Source organism: Carettochelys insculpta, chromosome 3, assembly GCF_033958435.1.
Source record: "Carettochelys insculpta isolate YL-2023 chromosome 3, ASM3395843v1, whole genome shotgun sequence".
Taxonomy (NCBI): domain Eukaryota; kingdom Metazoa; phylum Chordata; order Testudines; family Carettochelyidae; genus Carettochelys; species Carettochelys insculpta.
Window position 1 is genome coordinate 12,332,152 of NC_134139.1, and position 25,878 is coordinate 12,358,029.

The 25,878-nt window shown below is 46.4% G+C and overlaps 1 protein-coding gene across 3 annotated transcripts in view; it reads left to right on the forward strand.

Annotated features, from left to right (window-relative positions):
* SLX4IP (SLX4 interacting protein) overlaps positions 1-20,534 on the forward strand; it is a 167,010-nt gene extending 146,476 nt beyond the window's left edge. For all 3 annotated transcript variants that reach the window (XM_074988473.1, XM_074988472.1, XM_074988474.1), the window contains 2 exons: positions 17,656-17,765; positions 19,265-20,534. In XM_074988473.1, coding sequence (XP_074844574.1) covers positions 17,656-17,765; positions 19,265-20,090 — 936 coding nt within the window. In that variant the 3' untranslated portion in view covers positions 20,091-20,534. The remainder of the gene's footprint in view (positions 1-17,655; positions 17,766-19,264) is intronic.
* The last annotated feature ends 5,344 nt before the right edge of the window (positions 20,535-25,878 follow it).

The following is a 25,878-nucleotide window of genomic DNA, read 5'->3' on the forward strand; positions in this document are numbered from 1 at the left end:
TTGCACTCTGTGTGAGGGAGCAGTATGATTGCTCAGAGCTCCAGCATGAGGAAGGAAAAAATCCAGTTGAGTGTCTTTGGGTTAAGCTTAGAGGTGGAAGTAACAGAGGTGATGTTGTAGTTGGTGTCTGTTATAGGCCGCCAGATCAGGGAGATGAGATAGATGAGGATTTCTTCAGGCAGCTAAGTGAAGCTTCCAAATCACAGGCCCTGGTTCTCATGGGAGACTTTAATCATCTGGACATTTGTTGGGAGACCAATACATCAGCACACAGACAATCCAGGAAGTTTTTGGAGAATGTTGGGGATAACTTCTTGTTCTTCTTCGAGTGTCCCCGTGGGTGCTCCACATTAGGTGTCGGGCTTGCCCGGCGCCGCAGATCGGATCTTCCAAGCAGTTTCTGCCGGACCGCGCATGGGCTGGTGCGCGCCGCTCCCTTGTGCGCTCCTGGCCACGTGCGCGATCCAGTCCCCGCCAGTTCCTCTTAACCGCCGTCGGCTGCAGACGGAATCCGACTAGGCTACGGCCAAGTTAGCGTATTCAATGGTTTTAGCTGTTTTCTTTAAAGTTTTTCAAGTTGTTAGTCTATTGTTAAGTTAGCCAGTTGTTATTTTCCAAAAAAAAAAAAAAAACAAGCGGGACGGAATTGAGTCCAGTCCTAGTAACAAGCGGAGCACCGGAGGCCAGGAGCCTAGGGCCATTAGCCCTCCTGCCGCGGCAGGCTATCCGAGAGGGGGAAAATAGCACAGAGAAGGTGCTAAGTACCCCATTAACAACTAAAAGACTCACCAACAATGTCCTCTTCAGGATTCAAGAAATGTGAGTCTTGCCGAGAGGCAATGCCAGCGTCTGATGGGCACAGTCACTGCATAAGGTGCCTTGGGGAGTCCCATGTCACACAGAAATGCTCCTTCTGTGCAAAATTAACAGCCAGAGCAAGGAAGGACAGGGAGATGCGGCTTAAAATGCTGCTATTCGACAAGGCCCTCCAGCCAGACGCGCCGGAGCGGCCGCAGCAGAAGGGACCCTCCGGGGCCCATAAAAGGAAAGCCGCCTCCCTCACCCCATCAGCGCAAAAACGGAGGAAAGTCTCCCCAACCCGATCGCTGCCGGCAGCAACAGCGAGCGGGATGGGAGGAGCGCACAGCCCCCAGCCGCAGCAACAGCTGATCGGCGGCGGCACGGAGAGCCACGTGGAGGCGGCTCAGCCTCCGATGATCAAACAGCCGCCCCGCACCACAGGCAGGGCAGCGGCTAAACAAGCGCCGGTACCAGCGGCACCGACCTCTGGGGAACCGGCAGTGCAGAGCGCGCAGGCACGCAGCCTTCAGGCACTGGAGGACACCACCCGTGCGGCACCGCCCATGAGCGTGCCGAGCGCGGAGCGGACGGGGCCGAGATCTCCTGCACGTCAGGGGGCTGAGCCACCCCCTCAAGGGAGGGGGAAGGCTGCACAGAAAACAAGGCACCGCAGCCCCTCTCCAGACAGGGCTGCAGAGTTGCTTTCTCTCAGCCCTCCGCTCATGCTGCAGACTCCAACTAGAAGGCAGGGGTCCCCCCAGCCTACCTGGAGCCCCCGTCTCCATTTTTACAACCAGCCTCGCCCTGGCTGGGACCACCTTCACCCTTCTTGGGGTTTGAGCCACTGGAGTACTATCACAAATCGCTCTCTCCAGTGTCCCAGGTCTCTCGACGATCTCGCTCCCCCAGACGCAGGGGGTATGCACCAAGGGAGTGGTCCAGGTCACCTTCCCAAGAACAGTTCCCATGCTGCCATGGTCGTCCCTATCACGCGGGGCATAGACACCACCTGCAGTCTACCAGGGAAAGATCCCCACAGACGGTCCCGTATCCCCGAGGGCAATCGCGAACAGGGACAGAGACTCAAGTATCTCGGGGAACTGGTTATGGAACCCCGAGATTTTCCCTTGCAAGCTTCCAGCAGCGGATGTACCATCACCAACAGGAACCGGAAGGGTCCAGAGAGGGGTATCCTAGTGGTTCCTTGCTCTCCTCCCCGGACGAGGCTACGGCCCCGGGGGACGTCCATCCTCCGGACGACCTCAAACAGTTTCAAGAGCTGTTTAAAAGGGTGGCCTTCACGCAAGACATCCAGACGGCAGAGGTGCAAGAGAAACACCATAAGCTCCTCAAAAATCTGAGACCTCCGGCCTCCTCCAAAATAGCAATACCACTTGACGAAGCAATCTTGGAGTCCGCCACTATGATATGGCAGACCCCTGCGACTATTCCGCCTGTCCACAAGAGAGCGGACAAGAAATACTTCGTGCCGGCGAAGGGCATGGTGTTCCTGTTCAGCCACCCACAACCAAATCCCTTGGTGGTAGAGTCGTCGCAACAAAGATCAAAGACATCTCAATTCAAGACAGGGGGAACAGACAAAGATGCCAAGAAGCTAGAGCTGTTCGGCAGAAAGGTCTACTCCTCCTCCACACTACTGTTGCGAATGGCAAATTACGCAGCGCATCTAGCGAACCACAATTTCAACAACTACACTAGGTTAACCTCCCTCATGGACTTGCTTCCAGAGGACAAGAAACCGGTGCTCAAGGCCATTGTGCAAGAAGGTTACGCGGCCTCGAGGACGGGAGTTCAGATCGCCCTGGATGTTGAGGACACAGCAGCACGCTCCACAGCTACGGCAGTGGTGATGCGAAGGGAGTCCTGGCTCCAGACTTCGGGTATACCGAGGGATCTGCAGGCAAAGATCGTCGATCTTCCCTTCGATTCACAGAAGCTGTTTGCTGAATCAACTGACTCGGTCCTTCATTCCAGTAAAGATTCAAGAGCCACACTTAGGACCCTGGGGATTTACACCCCTCCATACAGAAAGAAAAAGTACTACCCTCAACAAAGACGGTACCAGTACCAGCAACAGCGTCCCCAGTACCACAGGGGTTACGAGCAAGGGCGACATCAACAGCACCAGCAGTACAGAACTCCCAGGTGACGTTCCCAAAAGAGCCGTGCGTCCTCGGGGCAGGGCCAAAGGCCACAAGTTTGACACACAGATCCAGGGCTGCGCCATCACTACCATCGCACAAGGTCATCCGAAGGGGTTATTCCACCATCGCCTCCAACCATTCTACGACCAGTGGCAAAGGATCACCACAGGCAAATGGGTGCTGGAGATCATAGCCACGGGGTACGCCATCCCCTTCCAGTCGCTCCCACCACCACGACCTCCACCCAGGCCCCACCTCCAGGAGGCCTCCCACGTAGCGAGGCTCAAGCAGGAGGTAGACCATCTCATGCTCATAGGGGCAGTGGAAAGAGTGCCGGAGCTACTGCAAGGGAAAGGGTTCTACTCGAGGTACTTCCTCACGGAGAAAAAGACAGGAGGCTGGAGGCCCATCTTAGATCTTCGAGGCCTCAACCGGTACCTGCGCAAGCAACGCTTTCGGATGATCACAATCGCCTCCATCCTTACAGCACTGGACGATGGAGATTGGTTCGCAGCCCTCGACTTACAAGACGCGTTCTTTCACATAACTATCCATCCGGCTCACCGACGATTCCTCCGGTTCATGGTAGGCAACGAACATTTTAAATACAAGGTCCTACCGTTTGACCTCTCCTTGGCCCCCAGAGTCTTCACCAAGACCTTGGCAGTGGTGTCAGCCTACCTGCACAGACAGGGGGTATTTATATTCCAGTATCTGGACGACTGCCTACTCAAAGGAGCCTCGAAGGAGGAGGTACTACGCATGATATGCGTCACAGCAGGCACGTTCTCTTCGCTCGGCCTGGTTATCAATCTGGCAAAATCAAAGATAGACCCCGCACAGGACATAGAGTTCATAGGGGCACGCATAAATTCTATTACAGCGAGAGTGTATCTACCAGAGACACGCTTTCGGGCCATCGGCTCCCTCGTGCAAGTCATCACCTTCAGCCCTACGGTGCCGGTCCTGACGTGCTTACAGCTGCTGGGCCACATGGCAGCAGCGACGTTCGTAGTACAGAACGCCAGGTTACACATGCGCAGCATGCAGCACTGGCTGGCAAACGTATACAAACCGGCAGCACACACTGTTCACAGTGTGGTGTCGCCCACAACAGAGGTGCGCAAATCCGGGCAATGGTGGGTAAACCCCAAGAACTTGCTAACAGGGGTACCCTTCCACCAACCACAAATATCGGTTTTTCTTACTACAGATGCCTCCCTCATAGGGTGGGGAGCACACATGGGCGAAGAGGTGACGCAAGGGCTGTGGTCCTCCACGGATTAGTCACTGCACATAAATATACTGGAGCTCAGAGCAGTATTCAGCGCCTGCAGACACTTTCGAGACCATATACAAGGCAAAGTAGTCGGGATCAGTACAGACAATACCTCCACCATGTTTTATATAAATCGGCAAGGAGGCGCTCGGTCCCGTGCCTTATGTGCAGAAGCAGTCCGGTTGTGGAACTGGTACATCGCCAACAATATAACCTTGAAAGCCTCGTACTTACCAGGCGCTCACAATGTGAAGGCAGACCAGCTGAGCAGGCGTTTCGCACTCACGCACGAGTGGCAGATCCGTCCCGATCTGCTACGACCAATTTTTCACGCATCGGGTTTTCCCCAGATAGACCTGTTTGCTACTCAACACAACAACACAACAAGAAGTGCCCACGATTCTGCTCCAGGGCAGGACTGGGACGGGGGTCCCTGGGGGATCCCTGGGGGATCCACAAAGTCTTGCAGAAAGCCAGGAGGGAAGGAGCCCGAATTATCCTGATAGTCCCAACGTGGGATCGACAGCAGTGGTTCCCCCTACTCCTGCGCATGTCGGACTGTCCACCGATGCCCCTTCCGGTGGCACTGGATCTGCTCACGCAAGCCCAGGGGTCCATAGTGCATCCGCACCCCCAAGGCCTGTGACTACAAGTGTGGTTAATCCATGGCTCAGCTCCCTAGAGAGCACATGTACAGAGGAAGTGCACCAAGTCCTAGAAAGTAGCAGGAGGACTTCCACCAGGAAGACCTACAAGCAGAAATGGACTCGCTTCACGGCACGGTGTTCTACCAAACAGCTAGCCCCCCTTTCGGTGCCTATACCTGTAATATTAGAGTATTTACTGGACCTCAAGAGAGGAGGACTCTCACTATCCTCGTTAAAGGTCCACTTTGCCGCCATTTCGGCATTCAGACACGAAGAGGAAGGGCACATGGTGTTCGCCCATCCCATGGTTACCAGGTTCCTCAAAGGGTTGGTAAACCTATACCCGCCTCGGAAACCGCTTCCACCTTTGTGGAACTTGGACCTGGTGCTTAATGCGCTAACGGGACCACCGTTCGAGCCTTTGGCCACGGTTTCCCTCCGCCTCCTTACGATAAAGACGACCTTTCTTCTCGCAATCACTTCAGCTCGCAGGGTGAGCGAGCTTGCGGCAGTTATGGCAACGCCACCCTGCACTGTTTTTTCCAAGGAGGCGGTAACCATATGGCTGCATCCAGCCTTTGTTCCTAAAGTTTCTTCTGAGTTTCATATTAACGAACCTATTGTTTTACCCTCGTTTTATCCAAAGCCTCATAACTCTAACAAAGAGGCGCGCCTACGCCTCCTGGACGTGAGGAGGGCGCTAGCCTTCTATATAGACAGGACCAAGTCCTTCCGGAAAACGGATAGACTCCTAGTCTCTCTCGCTCCCAAATCAAAAGGAGAAGGTCTCTCTTCGCAGAGAATCTCGAAGCACATCGTATCCTGCATAAAAATGTGCTACGAACTCAAAAAGAGTCCTTTACCGGCCACGCTCAGGGCTCATTCCACTAGGGCAGTGGCGGCATCAACAGCCTTTTTCACGGGCGTTGCGCTAAAAGACATTTGCAGAGCAGCGACCTGGTCATCCTATGACACCTTCGCCAAACATTACGCCCTTCACAGGGTATTCCAAGAGGATACCCGTCTCTCGACAGCGGTCCTCTCGGGGACAAGCTGCACATAATCCGATTACCCACCTCCTATCTTGGGTTACTGCTGGGTCGTCACCTAATGTGGAGCACCCACGGGGACACTCGAAGAAGAAAGAGAGGTTACTCACCGTAGTAATGGTGGTTCTTCGAGATGTGTCCCCGTGGGTGCTCCACTACCCGCCCATCCTCCCCGCTTCGGATCTCTGTTTAGTGTTTTGCAGGAGCATCCGAGGCGGTTGGTCAAGGAACTGGCGGGGACCGGATCGTGCACGTGGCCAGGAGCGCGCAAGGGAGCGGCGCGCACCGGCGCATGCGCGGTCCTGCAGAAACTGCTTGGAAGATCCGATCTGCGGCGCCGGGCGAGCCCGACACCTAATGTGGAGCACCCACGGGGACACATCTCGAAGAACCACCGTTACTACGGTGAGTAACCTCTCTGTACAAGTGCTGAAGGAACCGACCGGGGTCATGCGCAACTTGACCTGCTGCTCACAAACAGGGGAGAACTAATAGAAGAAATAGAAATGGGAGGGAACCTGGGCTGCAGCGACCATGAGATAGTAGATTTCATGATCCGGACAAAAGTAAGAAAGGTGAGTAGTAACATACAGACCCTTGATTTCAGAAGAGCAGACTTTGACTCCCTGAGAGAACGGATGAGCAGGATCCCGTGGGAAATGAAGATGAAGGGGAAAAGAGTTGAAGAGAACTGGCGGTATTTTAAAGAAGCCTTACTGAAGGCACAGGAACAAATGATCCACCTGCATAGTAAGAAATGCAAACATGGTAGGCAACCAACTTTGCTTAACAGGGAAATCCTTAGTCAGCTTACATGCAAAAAGGATGCATACAAGAAATGGAAATGTGGACAGTTGACTAAGGAGGAGTATAAACATACGGCTAGAAAATGCCAGCCAGTAATCAGGAAAGCGAAAGTACGATTGAAACTGCAGCTCTCAAGGGATGTGAAGAGTAACAAGAAGGGTTTCTACAGGCATGTGAACAATAAATAGGTTATCAGAAAAGGTGTGGGGCCATTACTGGATGAGGGAGGTATCCTACTGACAGATGATGCAGGAAAAGCTGAAGTACTCAATGCTTTTTTTGCCTTAGTCTTCAAGGACGAAGTCAACTTCCACATGACGGTCCTAGACAATGCAGTATGGGAAGGTGGAGGGCAACCATCTGTGGGGAAGGAACAAGTTCTGAGCTATCTAGAAAAACTAGATGTGCACAAGTCCATGGGTCTGGATTTAATGCAACCCAGGGTACTGAGGGAATTGGCAGAGGTCATTGCTGAACCTTTGGCCATTATCCTTGAAGACTCTTGGAGATCAGGGGAGATACCGGATGACTGGAAGAAGGCAAATGTAGTGCCCATCTTTAAAAAAGGAAAGAAGGACAATCCAGGGAACTATAGACCCATCAGCCTTACCTCAATCCCTGGGAAAATAATGGAGGGAATCCTCAAGGAATCCATTTTGGAGCACTTGGAAGAGGTGAAAGCGATCAAAAGTAGCCAACATGGATTCACCAGGGGCAAGTCCTACCTGACCAATCTGATTAGCTTCTATGATGGGGTAACAAGCTCTGTGGATATGGGGAAGTCAGTGGATGTGATTTTCCTTGACTTCAGCAAGGCTTTTGATACGGTCTCCCACAACATTCTTGTCCATAAGTTAAGGAAATATGGATTGGATCCTTGGACTATAAGATGGATAGAAAGCTGGCTTGATGGTCGGGCCCAACGGGTAGTGGTCAGTGGCTCAATATCTGGATGGCGGTCTGTTTCAAGCGGAGTGCCGCAAGGCTCGGTTCTGGGGCCGGTGTTATTCAACATCTTTATTAATGACCTGGATGAGGGACTGGATTGCACCCTCAGCAAGTTTGCAGATGACACAGAACTAGGGGGAGCGAGAGATTCGTTAGAGGGTAGAGAGAGAATCCAGAGGGGCCTGGATAAATTGGAGGACTGGGCCAAAAGAAATCTGATGCGGTTCAATAAGGAGAAGTGTAGAGTCCTACACCTGGGGCTGAAGAATCCCAAGCATTGTGCCTTGCAAGTTGCAACCCTTGCGAACAGGGCAAGAAAAGGCACAGTGTGCAACATGAATGCATAGAAAAGTTCTGAGTACAACTTGGATATCGACAGGCTGTATAATTACAGCGTGTTGAGAAAGGGTCCTGAAGGGATCTTATCTCATGCTCTGGAGGGCAAGGCACACCTCCTGTAGGTATGCAGGACAGCTGGAGAGCAGGATGGCCTTCACCTCCAGAAGCACACAGAGGGGGAAACAAGGGCTTGTCAACCCCATGCATTGCAGAACACCAACCTCTTTTCAGTTTGATCCCACAGATCACTAGTGATATTAGTTGGTGGCTCTTCCGCACGGAGTTATGAGGATGGGCTAGCTTCTGACATAGTTCATGGACACGTTCAGTAGCTGCAGCAAGGAGACCCTGGATCATGACTCCCTACAAGGTGCCAGGTTACAGCCTCTTTTCCACTTCCTCTAAAGTCCTCTGCTGAGGTTCAGGCTGCACTTCTCACTCAGATCTATTCCTGTGCACATACCCATACTTGTCTCTACAAAGGCACAGGACCCCTCATCAGTCCAGGAGGAGGCATTTTGTCATGGAAGTTCTCTGTGCCCTTCTGGGCCTACTGCCTTTCCTTAGTTATCTCCTGCATCCATGCAGTGTTCCTTTGGGTGGTGTCTGCCTACACCTTGGACTCCTTTGTGAAGCCTTGAGCTCTGGAATTTTCTGCTTGGTGCCCTCTGCAGGTTTCCCGTGTTCAAACCTTTGACCTGGACACACATAACTGTTTTATTGTTTGTTGTCCCATGGAACCACTTGGTTTGTTAGGTTCTGTTGCCCCTTCCTCAGTAGAGGGAGGGATGGAGATTTTTGTACTGTGTGGTCTTTGGCACAGAAGGGCTAAGACATATGCTCTTGACTGTGTATCTATGGTTAGGACCTCTGTAAGCAAGGTTTATGTGGCTAAACTCCTCCAGAGGTGGAGGCTAGAACAGTGGTTCTCCAACTTGAGCAACCCAAGGACTTGCCTTTTGATTTAAAGATTTTCCCGGACCAACATTCATCATGGTCATCAACAGCCATGAGCTCAGTGCCCATTGGTGTCCAATGCCTCCCTCACTATTTCCTTCCATCTTTCCCTGTTCAGTGCAGAGTGGCTTAGTTTCTGTAGACTAGCTTTGCACCAATCTACTACATCATCTACCTATTCTCTCTGTGGTCTGCCTCTCCTATGTGAACCGTCCATTCTGCCAAATATCAGGGTCTTGATTTTTTGTTCATCGTTCTGACCAACAAACTGGCTTCTGATTTTCCCCAGGGATACTCAGCTCCAGGCTCCACCCTAATATTCCCCATCCCCCTGGGTCCCACTCCTGACCCACCTCTTCCCACTCCTGCTACCTCACCCTTCCTCTTCCCATGAGTGAACCCAAGCCCTACTCCTTCTGTCAGCCCGTCCTGCACCCCACTGAATAACTATTCTGCAGTGTGCAGGTGACACTGGAAAGGCAGGGGAGCAGTTGATCATTAGGGCTGGTGGCTCCAAATATGACTCTGAGACCCCAGGGGCCTACAGATTGAGACCTATTGGACTAGAGAATATTTCTCCAATCCACACATGGCCAAAAGCTTGGAGCTAAGGCTAACATGACTCTGGACAGTGCTCTAGCCACCCCTCTGTGGCCACATGGGCCTGCAGCAGTAATCAGAAGCGCAACCAGAGATTTGGGACACTGTTGTAAGAACCACAGCCAGAGCCCTTAGCTATCCCTGTCGAGCAATGGTTCCCAACATTTTGGCATCACACCCCCCTTTTGACTTTTAAGAAACCCTCACCCCCCCACATCATTTTTCCATGGGCCAGCCACCCCAACCGCCTGCCTGAGTCCCTCCTCTCCCCCAAAGCCAGGCACTGTGGGCCCCTCATCTAATCCCATCCTATCATCCCCCTGCCCCCCCCAGCCGCTGTAAAACACACTCACTCACCTTTGCGGGAGGCAGCTAGCTCCACGTGGGCCTTCGCCATCTGCCTACTTTTTATAGCGTCTGTGCTGGGTCACCCGTGTGAAATGGCAGGGGCTGAAAGCCAGAAGCAAGGGCCAGCTTTTTCTTCGGGTGCAGGGAGTGACTCGGGGTGGGGCTGGGTTGCCTCATGCACCGCTGGAATTTCTTCATGCCCCCCAGTTTGGGCAACCATGCTATAGAGCAATATAAGTCTAGATTTAGTGGAACTCGAGTCAGCTGACCCATGTCAGGGGACTGTGGGCTTTCAGCATCTATCCTGTATTTTAACTCTGGTTAAGGATTTTCTGACCTCATGGTTGAACCCAGTGCTCTGGCTTCCCCACTGCGGGGTGCAGACTCTACTCAAAGTTACAATATTTCAGAGCGCCTACTGCCCTTCCCCTTCCCCTTCCCCGGAGCGACACACTATACAGTACTATGGGAAAGTTCTACTGCCTCCCCTGTTTCCTTACTGCGATGGTGCTGTTGGTGGGACTCATAGGGAGCACATGGGTACGTACCGGGGTGGGCAGTAATTTGGATGGGAGGCCACTCCAAGGATTTGGTAAGTGGTGAAAGGCCGCACTTTTCTGTGATATCAACAGAGGAGGTTTGGGGTCTGGAGAGGAGGTTGGAGCTCTGGGCAGGGGACTGGAATGTGGGAGGGAGTTTGGGCAGGGGATTGGGGTGCAGGAGGGGATGCAGGCTCTGGGTGAGAGTTTAGGTGCAGGACTGGATTCTGACCTGGAGCAGAGGTGTCGGAGGGGATGCAGAAGGTTTAGGCTGTGCCCTGTGGCAGGAGGGGGTTGTGACTACAGCTGGTGGAGGGGGTGTAGAGGTTTGGGAGCAGGAGGAAGTTGTGACCTGGGGCAGGGGGTGGGGTGCCAAGAGTAAGCTGTGGTGGGTAGGCATTACCCATAGGCAGCTCCTTGCTAGGGCTGCCTGCCATGCCTCACTCCACTCAAAGCACCCAGCATGCACCAGGGAGGAGGACAGTGGGTCTCCCTATGCCCCTAACATGGTCCAGGCAGCTCCCAGTGGCCAATGAGCTCTGTGAGGGTTGTGCTGGTGGCGGGGGCAACGCACAGAGATCCCCCTCCCCACAAGGGAATGTGCCATGAAGAGACGTACGCACTGGCCCACAGCCACCAGGCACTCTGAGCAGCATGCAGGGGCACAGCAGGCAGGACACCGGCTGGAGGGTCCTGCTGGGCTGCAGGACACTGGTGGCCCACAGAATCGTGACAGGACAGATGTGGCTCATGGGTCATATTTTGTACAGCTCTGCTGGTGGCTGTGTCATAGCGCGGCTGCAGTTTGAGAAGGCTTCTACTGAACTGCTGTCTAATCTGAGACTTGCGCTCTCTGCCGCTGGGCTGAGTCACGCTGGCAGGAAAGCATCCACACCCTGAGGATCATCAGGACGTCAGCCTCCAGGGCTGGTAAACTATTACTATGAAACTTAGCAATGCTTAATTTTTATAAAGGGATGCTCAGTGATTGGTTTGTTGTTTGATTTTTTAATTGATTGATTTTTGTCTGTTCTGAAGTTTGATATCAAATGTATACACCAGCCTGACTGCTGCCAGCTGCAGAGCAGTGAAGTGCATCCTCAGGGATCCCTTAGCACTACCCCCCTGCACCCTGGGAGAGAAGATTAAAGCATCCCTGGAAGGCTGGGGAAACTTGGGGGTTGTCTCTCTCTCTGTCACTTCCATTACAGGGTGTACTGCCTAGGCACCTCCCACAAGCAGCTCCAGGGAGGGCAGATGCAGAGGCACAAGCTAGGGTCGGAGAGTAGAGTGGAACCAGGTAGCAGTCCTGCAGGGAGGGAGGAACCAGCCCAGGGGATGCACGACCCCTAACGTGCCGGCAGCTGGGAACTTTCTCTTGCCTGTCATCCTGGCATCCTGCTCCTGACAAGCTCTGAACAGCAGCAACAAGGAGCCAAAGCAGCTGTTGCTGGAGTTGCTGAGAGGTTTGTGGGCTGGCCCCCACTCACTGCTCTTCCAGGGCACATGGCCCAGGTGCCCCAGGGTCAGTGGGGGAGTGCTGTGGGGACCGAGCAGCAGCCCTGAAGGGAGAAGGGGCAGTCAGGGTATAGGAGGTTTTCCTTCCCCTAGCCAAGCTCTCTCACCTGGGCGGTCTCCTGGTCCTTGCTCTGCTCTCTGACTTCCCTGTCTCCTTGAGACTGTATGTGTAAGGGCATCAAACCTGGTTATGCACATATGAGGAAGAAGAAGCTGTCTTTGCAAAAAGCTACTGCTGATCTGTCTCCATGGAAAATCCTGCAGGCTCTCTGATCACATGCTTGCGGAGCAGACAATGGGTTAAAGCCAATCTGTGCTGCTACCCTTTGTACAGGCAGTAGTTTCTGCTTGCAATAGAGTGCACCACAGATTGTTGGCAAAGAGAGGACAAAGGAAGTTGCCCCAAGAAACTCTGGGATACATCTGGAGGGTTTCTTGGACCTGGGTCAAGCTGGGGGCCACATGCATGCAGGAAAGCGGTAGGGCTCAGCTCCTAGGTCCCAGCTTAATACAGACTCAGGATCTTGCCCACATGTTCAGGGTCTTACACAGTATTTGGGTCAGGAAGGATTTTTCCTGAGTCAGAGTGGCTGAGACCCTGGTGGGGGTTTGCTCTCCTCTGCCTCAGGGATTTAAACTAGCATAAGTGGTAAATTCTGTGTAACTTGAAGTCTTTAAACCATGATTTGTGCAGTTCAGCAACTCAGCCAGAGGTTAAGGGTCTATTACAGGATTGGGTGTGAGTCGATGGTCTGCGATGTGCCCGAGGTGTCAGACTAAACGATCACTGTGGTCCCTTCTGACCTTAAAGTCTGAGTCCATCTGAGAACATGGGCTCAGACTTTCTAGCCCTTATGAGGCCTGGAATACTAGGTCTGAGCCCTACATTAATACAGTTAGTATGTGGACACAGTGGGCAAGGAGGTTAGGCTCAAAATCCATTGCTATGTAGACATATCTTTAGTTACCAAGTAAGATTCTGTCAAATCCAATGTGTATTCACCCAATATGCAAATTAAGGCAACAATTCATGCACATAAACACCAGCTTTTTGGATGATCAGCCTCAGCAATGAAGAGGCCTTGGCCTTGGCATCGCACTCCTAGCTCTCTTCATCCTGCACAAATTTCTTGGCAGTGCAGTTCTAGAGAACCTTCTGCTAGGAGCTTCCCTGATTTCAACCAGCTATGGCATCAGTGGGAATGGAAGAAGAGGAAGAGGAATTTCTCTAGTAGTGAGGAGCTGATCTGAGACCAAATATAAAGAACTTTATCTTTCTTCACCTCTTCCTTTCTGCTCGTTCAATGCACAGCACATAGAGAATGGGTGAGGAGAGAAAAGCATTCTCTCCAATAAATGTTAAAGTCCACGATGCTCACTATATCCACTTTAGTTCCCTTTTTTACTAGAGATGGCCATAACTGGTCCTGTCAGTTTGTAGATTTTCTCAGACCTGATTACCCAGGTCAAGGGCACTCTCTTCCCTGAGCACATGGAAGGGAGTGCTCAACTCACATGGAGCCGGAGAAGTCTTTCTGAGTACCTTTGATATGAATTACTTTGCCCTTCAGAGAAAGGCATGGTTTTACAATTTTAGCATGTTGTTAAACTAAAAGGAATAACTATTTCTGATAGTTTGTTTTAGTTCAGTTTATCTAGCTGTGTTACATTGTTTTTCTTTTAATATTTACCTCCCCACTATCCCCATTTCATGGCTATCCTAGAGGAGATTCATGCCAAAAAGCGAGAGCTCTATAAATCTACACAAAATTGTGTTCTGCATCTTTCTTTGTGCTTGTCTTATGGGAGGATTCTGGCTTGGCGTGCACATCAGGTGATAACTCAATAGAGAATATTTAGAGAAAATGCAAGACAGTAAGTCCAAAACTACAATTTCAGTGGAGTGGCTACAAGTGAATGCAAATTGAATCTGTACTCAGCAATAGAGATACTGGGCCAAATTCTTCTCTCAGTTAGACCAGAGTAAATCAAGTTAAGGCCTTGAACTGAGCTGCAAATGACCTGTGTTCAATTCCAGGCTGCATCGTAGGCTGACTTCTTGTGTGACCTGTGGCAAATGATTTATGCTCTCTATACCTCAGTTCCCTATCTGTAGCATGGGGATAACAGGACTTCCTTGCTCTCAACTTTTGTCAGTCCTTTCTATTTAGATTATAGGATCTTCTGAGCAGGTGTTTTCTCTGATAGAGCCTCATATAATGGAGTCCTGATTTCTCCTCTGGGACTGCTTGGCACTATTCTAATGCAAATAATAATGATTGATTGACTTCATGGATATTTTCTATTAAGTTTGTCACTTGATGAGCAGGTCAAGACACACGGATAACAATCTGTAAGTGCAGTTCTAAAACAATAAATTTGGTGCTCCAGAGGCAAAATGTAATTATCCACTAATACATGGTTTTATTGTAACATAACCAGGATGAACATTGAAACAGGCTGAGACAAGCTAGAAAGAAAAACTAGACCAGGGAAGTGGGGAAGAGTTGTCCGCTCAGGAAACAAACTTTCCTTTTGATGCAACAGCCCAGATCTTTGACGCAAGAAGGTTCAGTGTCTGTCTGAGCTGTATTGTTGGGTATATTTCCTAAATGCCCAACCCTTTCCATCTTCTTTGAGCTAGTTAGCTATCGGGATGTTTTCACAAGCGTGGCTACATAAATAGCTCATTTAGCAAACCAGTGTTAAATGTCTGTAAACTAGACTCTTCTGTAGGTAGTTGTGGATGGCAATCATGTAACTTCTTTGCTTTTGCAATTTCTTTCTTTCTTTCTAAATTATGATTACAGAGAAAAGATTTGATGGTTTGACAAACAGAAATATTTAATAACCCTTGAAGTAATCATGATGCATGCCTAACAGTTTTGCCTCTCTGCAAAAGTCTTAATTAATAGAGTGAATATTGGCTACTGAAGTGAGGTGATAGAAACCGTGTAGATGGCTAACCATGTACGTAATAATAACTTCAGAGGACTCCGCTTGTAAATAGTAACCTTTCCTTCTCTGTGAGCCTGGTTTCTGAAGGCTCTCACATGCAGAGAGTTAGTGACAAAGAGGAGTGAGCTGACCCTAGAATTTTAAGAACACAAGACTTCTAATGGATCTTGACAGTTCAAGGGCTAAAGAAGCATTTTAATCTTTTGTGCCCACCCAGTCTCCATACAAATGTAAATATCTTTCTTTAACGATTTGCCAAGAAATCTGGTTTTAATTTGTTAGCAGCAACCCCCCACTTCCCGCAGCCTTTTGAGAGTCAAGTCACAAGTTTGGCGGCACTTTGACGTTTTTCTCTGTCACTGTGTCATTGTTTATATGATGTCTGCTTCTTCTGTCCTCCTTTTTATGCCTGGAATATTTTTCTTTAATTATTTCACTGGCTAAAAGGAATTTGGGATTACTAGACAGGATGAGAGTAGATTAGCCTTTTTTCTTTCCTCAACAAGCCTTGGAGTTCCCATAGGAAATAAATAGTATTCCAAAAACATAGTGTTTTTTTAAATATCTTTTTTTAGATTAACTAAAATGATTAGGCCTAATAGCAAACATAAAGAAAATAACACCAATAACAGCTGAGTGTCTTATTGTTGTAAGTAGTGTCCACTGTTTTTATTTATGACCTTTTCCGCCTTTTATTATGGACTTATTCCAGCCTTAGGGAGTATACTTTACTCCTAATAGCAAAAGGCTCTCTGGTTCCCACAGAGTCATTTAGAGACTGACTCATACTCCTTATGTTAATTGTTCAGCTCTCAAAATACAGCACTTACAGGGTGTGGCTCCAACATCTACAATACTTATAGGGCATGTTCAGAAGTGTTTCACATAAAAGTCATTTTATTTGTTATTTTTAATGCCTTAACCCTTTTCTGTCACTGTTTATGGGGGAAGCATTGGAAAACAAAATAAAAGGTTTCAGGTGGTATAATAATCTGTCAGGGTTTCACCTCTGAACTATTAACTTCAAACCAGGCACAGGTCACAAGGAAAATTATTGGGTGAGGTTCATTGGTATGTGTTATGTGGGAGGTCAGACTAAATGATTCTCAAAGTCACTCCTTGCCTTAAAAATCTATGAATTTGTGCCATTCACTTTCAAAAATAAAAATCAAACTTGCTTGGCCTCTTACCCACCCCCGGCAGGGCTCCCCTTCTTGATAATTCACAACATTATGGGAACACATTACATCTGATGGGGGAAGGAGTTGGGGCAAGTATTTAGGATTCATCTTATAAGGATACTGGGTTTGGCTTTGAGACAGAAATGATATATATATATTGTCTGCATTGACCTTGTGTCCATTATTACCACCATGCACGGAGAGTAGGCGCATGTGTCTGGCTCCACGTGGTTTAGTGAAACTATTAATGCACAAACAATTGTTGATAGAATTTACATCTGAAAATCAGGCTCGTAACATCTGCACTATTTTTAAATTACCCAAATGGCCAGATTTCTTCTCCTACCCATCCTCTCCTCGCCCCTCACAAAACAGGAAACTGCTTCCACTGAGTCATTGCATTGGGGAGAGAGGTGAGGTTTGGCCCCCTCCCAAAAAACAAACAGGATTAGTCCCCCAGAGCCATCAGATTCTCAAGTTATGTCACAGGCAGTGGTAATCTTCACATTGGCCTTCTGCCTCCACAGTCCTTGGCTTTCCTCAACTGTTGCTGGCTGCCGAGCAGCATAACTGCCCCTTCGGGGTTCGCAGTGCAGGAGGCAAAGTCAGATCTGCTGTCTCCCCTTCTGCAGAGGTTGGTCCCTAGGGGATTCTTGAACTAGACTGGGTAGGAGAGATTCTGCAAGAGAGACAGTTACCAGCCACTCCAATGCCACTTTTCTTCTTCCCCGCCACATTACTCTGCCAAGGTTTTATCCCTTCTGTACACAGCTTCAGAGGATTTACACTGATGTAAAGTGTCCGGGAGTTAACAGTGAGGTCAGCAAACAGCCTAACTCTGTGTAAAATTGGTTCATTGTGAGAGGAAATGCTCATAGCTTGAGGAGAAGAGCATTTCCCTTTCTTTTTCCCCATCTCCAAATTATATAAAACCATGGTACTGCTGTTAGTTGAGACCAGAAAGAATCCCCCTGTGGTCTCAGAGTAGCCAACCACGTCAAGCCTGATCATCAGAACGTTCATATTAAAAGTTTTAACCCTTGCCTACTTAAATTGAGTAAGTAATACTCTGCATATTTTTAGTAAATAGGGGAAATTATGGGAATTCTTCAGAGAATAAGGGTATAGACCACTGCGCCACTCAGTCTCTTCAGAAAAAAACTGACAAACACACTGTCTGCAACAGAGATTCCTGGCATTTGTCACAGTTTGAGCCACAGAGATGTCAGATATTTGCCAATGGTTTCCTCAGATGGTTTGGAATCTACATCCTTTACATTACATTCTTTTTTGTTTGTGGTACATTTTAACGTACAAAATATGTGTAGTGGGAGCCTGAGAGGGGAGCAAACTGACTACAGAGTCCCAAATATTATAAAATGTAAAATAATTCTCGAGGCTGTTGAGATTAAAAATAATAAAGAACATCTGTAAGTCATGGCATTAGCAGTGGAGTTTTATTTTCAGTAATGGCAGCTTAACGGCTCACATTTTAAACGTATGTTTTCTTTTGGAACAGAAAGAAAAGCTTTCTAGTGGGACCTCTGAATATTTTGCCCAGTCTACTGAAAATAAGAAGTGTGAAATTCCTCCAACTCAACAGATAAAGCAAGACATCTTGCAAAAGATGTACGTCTACCTCCTTTTTTCTATTTGTAAGATATTAAATATATGATTTCACAATTAGTAATACAGTCTGGCACATGTAGTGAAATGTTAAGTAACCTGCACCTTTTTCTTTATATATGGAACTACTGTAGGCTAGTAAACACAGGCAGGCAACTGACTGTGAAGCAGCATATAAAAAAACCCTCTTTATCGTTTTATAGGTTACCAGACATACCCATTTATCTCCATCCTAGCAATAGCCATACCCAAAAGGTTTCCTCTAAAGAAAATTTGGGTCAAGACAAATGTATGTGATGTTTGAATCTAGTGGAAAACATTTTTTAAAAGATTCCTGGCCCATACACCCACCCGCATGTGTGAGTCTGCAACTAATAGTGCTGGAAGTGATGGGTCAGCTCTTTGGCTATGATCAAGGTGAACACAGTGCAACTGGGCAGGGACGAAGATTGGGGCAAAACGTTACTGAAGTCTGCTATATGCACCCCAGCTAGCTGTGTGCCAGACATCCTCTGGTGCAAGTTAGAGGAGCCAGTGGCCCTACAGGATTATTACTGTACCTGGGCTCAGTGGATTGCAGTGAGTCATGATGACCCCTGTTAGACCTAGTCACATCCTCTGTTCTGGCTGAAGAGAAGTGACTAGGGTGGGAATTACTGTGTTGGCTTTGCATCACTGGAAGGGTGGTCCTCATTTCTGAACAGATTCTCCAAAGCCAGAATATATTGGTTTTTGAGCTGTTTTGCATCAGCAGAACAGCAGAAAGCAGCTTCAGCAAGACAGATTCTGGGCTGAGATCTTAGACTTTAAACCCAACAAGCTTCTGTACTGCTTCATCATGTTAATCTTCCAGCCTATGTGAAATTCAGATTTGTGTGTAACCCATGCAATTGAACAGTGTTTATGCAGTGATGTGCCATCAAGTCTTATAATTCCACTTTTCCTTTCATGCCTTTTGGAGTATCACCCACTGACATTATCAGAATCTTCTAGATAAACAGGCTTGATGTCAACTGGAAGTCAGAACATTTTAGTAATACTTTGAAATGTACCAGGAGAAATTCTCAAGAGATATTCTAAATTAGATTAGAAACGAACTCCTCTTTCTCTGCATGCTGTGTATATGTATATATCTATAGTTTGAAACCACGCAGGCACATTTTGAAGCATTTCTTTATCTAGACAGTTTGGGAAGGAATTCAATATACTTATACAGTATTGACCCCTAACATCTGTAATGAATCTAGTCTGCCTCTTGGAATAAAATTTGAACTTCTTCACAAGTTAGTCATGAATAATTAGGATTCCCCTACTACAGTGGAAAATCAGATGGATAGTGCTTGATGTTATCCATACTAGACAAACATTGTCAAGATGGTACACGAGAGCTTTCTCCAAATTCAAAATGGGGTTCCTTAATCGTTTTTGAGAATTTATAAAAAGGACTGTAAAAAACGATAACATGTCTTTATTATTAAAAACAAAACACTTTTTTATTACAGTGCAAAAAGGACAAAAACAAGGAACGATAACATGAGCAAACCTCAAACCCGCAAGGACACAGTGCAAGTGTGTCTTGGCTCAGGGGACTCGGAGACAGAGAGCAGGAAAAAGGAACGTCAGGCTTCTTCCCATCCTCAGTCTGCAGTAAAATGTAGGAGTATAGGACAACCAAAGGATTGCATAAGTACAGCTGAGAGCAACTCAGAACTTCCTGCCTTAGAACTGGAAAATCATGTTAATCAGAGACAGCCAGATGATGCTAGCAGCCAGCAAAAACTTCACTCTGCAGAGTGGTTAAAGATGAGACTTCTAAGCAGTAACCTTCCATGTAGCTGTGAGTCAGCAGTGCCAGACCCAAAAGAAAATCGAAGAGTGACTAAAACACAGAATCAACAAAAGAGCTGTGGTTCAGAAGAAGAATTAGACCATTGCAAGAATGTATCTTCTGAACAGGGTCATTTAATCCCCAGAGATGTAGGAAGGGAAAAGAGCAATTCTAATTGTTTAGAGCCATCTTTGGAGGAGAAATCTGTACTGAATCCCAAGTTGTTTTCTAAGCAAAACTTGGCAAAAGGCATGTCTGATGAAGAGTCACTTACTTTGGGAAAAATTCCCCCAAGACCTGTTTTCATACAAAATAATATGCCAGTAATACAAACAAACCAAAATGAGGTATCCACAACCACTGAAGAATTATCCCTAATGCCTCTATCCTCTTATTTAAAATTTAACTCCAAGCCTTCAGAGAAACTTATCCAAAAAAGAAAGAAAGAGGGAGAAGATGAGCCCAGAAAGCTAAAACTACGGAGACTTAAGAAGTTATGAGGTGTTAAATACTACCAAGGTGAAATCAGCTATGCAACAAAACTTGTATTCAATAGACAGACACATATAGTGAGTTTTTAGGAAGCAATTCAGAATAAAGGGAGGTGATCAAAATGCAGAATATGAAATGTAGTCTCTGTGTTACTCTACTTTCTGAGGATGAGACTGATTCATCAAATGCCTTAATCAGTTGGAGGTTTAATAAAAGCACACTTGATTTTTGCCCATCAGCATTTAGATATTTAAATGCATAGCAAAACAAGGATGTAGTATTATACAGTGAATGAATGTTTCATAGATAAAATGTTAACATTTCAAGCTAGACATTCTTTAGAGATGTGTTTTGATACTGCTAATAAATTGGCATCTGGAGATCTGGGCTACATCTACACTTTCCAAAAACTTCAAAATGGCCATGCTAATGGCCAGATCAAAGAATACTAATGAGGCACTGACATGTCTATTCAGCGCCTCATTAGCATGCTGCCGGCTGCAGCACTTCAAAATTGCCGCATTTCACTCCCGCGTGGTTCGGCTACATGGGAGTCCTTTTCAGAAGTACCCCACCAATATCGAAATCCCCTCACACCTATGAGCTCATAAGGGGATTTCAGTGTTGGTGGGGTCCTTTTGAAGAGAACTACCATGTAGCCAAGCTATGTGGGAGCGAAACACGGCAATTTCAGAGTGCCGCGGCCTGCGGCATGCTAATGAGGCGCTGAATATGCATTTCAGTTCCTTATTAGTATTCTTTGATCTGGCCATTAGCACGGCCATTTAGAAGTTTTTGGTAAGTGTAGACACAGCCCTGATGACATAAAAAGCTAAAGAAACTTCCATTTTTGTCAGTTAACTGGTATAGGTTCGACATTTTTCTGCATACTACTGAACTCAGCATTTTATTATTTGGTAACAACTCATCATTTAACCTTTTTTTTTGGGTGGGGGTGGGGGTAAATACTTAGTTAATTCATCTGGTCTTTGGAACCTTGTAAAGCAAATAAATACTAACAAAAAGTACTCTTATATAGTGCTCTGACCTAAAATATTTTCAAGTAACACTTTAGCCAGATTAAAAATTGAGAAGTGCAGCAGTCATTTAGGGCCTGATTTTTTGAGCAGAGACTCAGTATAAATGCACACAGCTATGCTAGAGCAAGCTACATGCACAAGTGGTAGAATTTTTACACGCATGCTCCATTGAGAGAAGTGAAGTTTGTATGTGCAAAGCCCATCACCTTCATGTGCAGGAGGGAAGCTGGCGAAAGTGCATGCACAAACATTAAAAATCAGCCATTAGTGATGCTTGAGGGCCACTTACCAAAGCTTCCTTTTGGGTATTTGAGTTTTAGCTATGTCTTTAGTATTTGACTATTATTGATACACCGTTGGGATTTGTTCCTCATATCACATCTTCTTAGTATTGCTTTTATGACTTGTGTGTTCATTTCATGTGCCAATTAACTTATTTCATTGTCCTAGTCCTAAAATAATTAAAATAAAATTGCAATACAATTCATTTTTGACCAGTCTTAAAATCAATATGACCAATGAAATGACAGTATATGGAAGCCGTTCCCACAAACTTCTATTGCTGCACTCAGAGCTTACTAAGTGTCCCTGCGTAAGGTGGCTTCAAATTACACTCAATAATAAGTGTTGGCAAGTTGGGTCTTAGATGATAGCAGTCATCTTAATAATTGACAGTAGGACTCTGTTAACTTGACCATTTTGTCCCCACAGTTGTAACAGGTAACCACACTGATTACTATGAATAAGAAAGAGGTTAGGGAGAGAGATGTTTCCTTCATTTTTGTTCAGTTTGTTGACTTAGTGTCTCTAGTAGCACTTCTGTGCAGTCTGTTTCACAGTATGCCTGTTGGTGCTCACTCTTCCCTGGCCTATGCAAGAGGACTGTTATGAGAAACAGGAGCATCAGAGCTGAAAGTCAAGCTATATCCAACAGAGGTTTATATGGGGAAAGGATGGCTATGTTTAGTGCCATTTCACAATAGCATTTTAGACACCAGGAGGAAAACAGAAATCATTTATCCATGTAGTAACTGATTTAAAAGAAGTATCAGGGCATTATTTTAAAGGTGATCTGTCATAAAGCCAGATTTAAAAATTATTCCATTAACAGTGTTGTATCTAAAATGTTGGTACAGATGTTTTAATACATTTATTGTATGCATGGTCTAAGTGAATTTAGTGGTACAGAGAAAAGGAAAGTTCATAAGTGTGTATTTTAGCTAACTCCTCAATTTCCATTATTTCCAACTTGCTTGTGTCAGGGCCCCTTTTGATTTGAGCTTTCCAATACATTGTAGGTTGTAGCACAATTAGGGTGTTACCTACCAGAGAGATTCAGATGATAATCCCTTTACATGCATTGACTTGTGTGTGGCAAATTATTTGAATTTGTTCTTTCCAGTTTATCCCTTTCTGTCTGTTCAGAGATCCCAGGCATGGTTCAAGACTGGCAAACTCATTGACTACAGCTGTAATAAACACTAACATGTTGGAGCAAGAGGGCTCAAATTTCCCATTGTTATATTTTCATAAATGTTTTAAAGCCTTCTTTCACAACATAAAGGTGATTAAGTCAAGGAGTTCTGGAAAGCAAACTAACTGCTTACATGTATTATTATTAGACTGTATTACGGTTCAAGGTTAAGTTACATTTTCAGTTGAAGTATAAGAACATAAGAATGGCCATACGGGGTCAGACCAAAGGTACATCCAGCCCAGTATCCCGTCTGCCGACAGTGGCCAATGCCAGGTGCCCCAGAGAAGGAGAACAGAAGACAATGATCAAGTGATTTATCTCCTGCCATCCATCTCCTGCCTTTGTACTGAAGGCTAGGGGCACCATACTTTACCCCTGGCTAATAGCCATTTATGGACCTAACCTGCAAAAATTGAAATACCCCCTTTAATTTAGATTTCATCTTACTTGAATGTGCTAGAATGCATATACTTCTAAAGCAGTTACTCAGGCCAGAAGTTATCCAGGGGTGAGACTTTTCAAAGCACCTTGCTACAGTATAATCCCCTATTACTCCTGGAGCCTCATTTTGCACTGCTTTGCATAATCACCATTTTTCATCTGTATAAGGTTAAAAGTACTATGAATGTTTCACTCATGAGCAGGAGGACCTGGCTGAAGTTGTTCATGCCTCTGTAACCATCAGGTCGTGTTGTTGCCAGAACTTCTTACCTATGCCCTTCTGATCTTGGCTGTCCTTGGTTTTTTTCCTGCTACAGTGGCCAACCACATACAGCTCATTGACAAAAAGGTTATCATCCAGGACCTTGCTGGTCGCTGGCATTGACCAATAGCCATAGCCAGGCATAGGAATAGAAAAGTGTAAGAAATGTTTTTCATACTCAGTGGATTTTGAACTAGCAGTTTGGATTATTGGGACCTTAACTTTCTGGAAAATTTGCTTTGGAACATTAATGTATGTCCAGACAAGGACAATATTAAGGACTGAATTCTATTCTAAAATGATGATGAAGCAGTTTGTACAAAATAATACTGTGTGACATGGGGGCATACCTCCCCCCTTCTTTTAAGTGGGACTTTGAAACACTGTGGGCTTCTTTACACTTGCCCCCCTCCCACTTCAAAGTGTCAAACTTTGAAGTGCTGGCATGCATGAGCTACAGGCACCTTGAAGTGCCTTTACTCCCTCAATTTTGACATTGCTGCAGGGGAGGTGCTGCATATTCACCACAGCACTTTATTAATAGTCTCCCATCACTCTGAGTGTAGACATAATCCATGAGTACTGAGAAAAACTAAAGGGCATAATTTGCTAGAAGTTCTATTGCCAGCACAGCTGGCAGGGATCTGTCAAGAGAGGGCCAGGGAAAGGTTAAGGTTGTGAGAAACTGACTGGCCAACCCCAGGAAATGCAAAAATCACACTTGAAAATATGCATTTGCTATAAAGAATGAGACCTTCCTGCCGTAAAAATGCATCACCCAGGAAACTTGAACTGTTGTGATTTCTTGCATACAAATGTAGCGATCCAGTTCTTTCAAAGTTGGATAAGCTGTAATGTCTGAAAACTTTGTTTTTCATATAAAAGCTGTTAAAATTTCAAACTTAATAACTGTCTTAGATCAAAGGCTACTTTAATCTTCACAAGTTTTATGTATGAAGAGAAAGCTGCTAAAATAAGTTAATTTTGGGCCAGTGTTAATCTGCCAGAATAGTATGTAGTTATCAGAGAGTTTATCATAGGAGTAATAAATCATGTGCTAGTTCTGGTTAGTCTATGCATCAGAAGTCACTTTTGTGCATCTCAGACTGCCCAGTAACATTGACTCCCCTGGTAAGTTGCCTGCTTATTAAGAAATCTGCTGCTATTTGATGGCTACATCTCATGGGCTTTTGACTAGTGTGTAATACATCCAGCTGACTGACACACAAATTGGAGTGTTTGTGTGGGTTTTTGTGTGCTTCCAGAAGTCAGTCTGAAGAACAGCATTTAAGTTTTTGTTAATGTTGAGCAGAAAGCACTTTGAGGACAAAGACCAATTTTTCAATTAATATGGAGCAATTCAAGTGTTTGAACTGGCATCCAGTCCAGTGCAGTCTCCAGTTGTCCTTGCACTGTAAGTGCCTTTAAGCCATCAGTGACAACCCATTTATCTGGTAGTCCTTCTCTGACCTAAATTAGCAATTGAGGCAGAGGAAGAGATTCTGTACCCACCCTTAGCCATGACAGGGGCCCATCGAACAACATTACCTCTTTGGTTTAGTAGGTGGTGAACTTTTGTGGGACAGAGCCACTTTTTCAGATCAGGAAATGCTGATAAAAACAAACAAAGATAGAAACAAAACCTGACAGATCAGCCATCTAGGACAGGAGGGGGGGAGAAAATTACTTGCAGGTGTCTGAGTTGCCTGAGGTCACAACAAATATCAAAGATGGGGAAACAGTCCTTGTAATCCACAAGGTAATTACTATCTTGATAGAGACCCAAGCATAAAGGGTTGAATTTGAAAATGAATTTGCATGCCCATGTCTCCCTTAGTAATCAGGTGGTAAAGTCAGTTTTAGAATGCAAGTTTTCAGGTCTTAGGTGCTAGGGCCTATTCCACTGAAGAGCTCACTGACTGGCTTTGTGTATTCAGATTCCTAGTATCCAATTTGCATCCATTCATTCTTTGGCAAAATGACTGTCCAATATACATACAGATTATAGGAGACTAACCGAGGCTGACCCAAATACAAAGTTTTTGGTTTAAAAGAAAAGGGAGAAAGTGGGGTTAAAACTGCTATATCTTGTCACACCAGGCATCAACAAGCCTACTCAGGTGAGGCATAACATTTAGTTGTAGTTGCTTAATTTGTAAAGGCAAGTCACTGACTTACCTTTGGTCCCAGCTCTTCAGTGATGCTGCTCTCAATAAGGTGGCTAATTCTATACAGCCATGGCTACCTGGGAAACATTAACTAGTACTTAGAGTTTTAAATTGCTGTGTAAGAGCACTGCCACTGCCCATTAAATGGTTTTAAGAAGTGGTCTGTTATTAGTATTGGCCACATCCTATTTCCACTAAGTGGCATTAAACATTCACTGCTTTTTAGTGCTGCTAGGTTCTTACCATGAGTTTTGCAGAAGGCGGGGCCTGATGCTCCATGGCTCATGCTACAGAGGAGCATTGAGTAAGCTGACAATTCTTTACTGGTGCAATGAGTTATATAGCATGTGCCCATGACTAGAGCACTTTCAAGCTGCTTTTACTTACAAGCCAAAAACTGTACTTGGA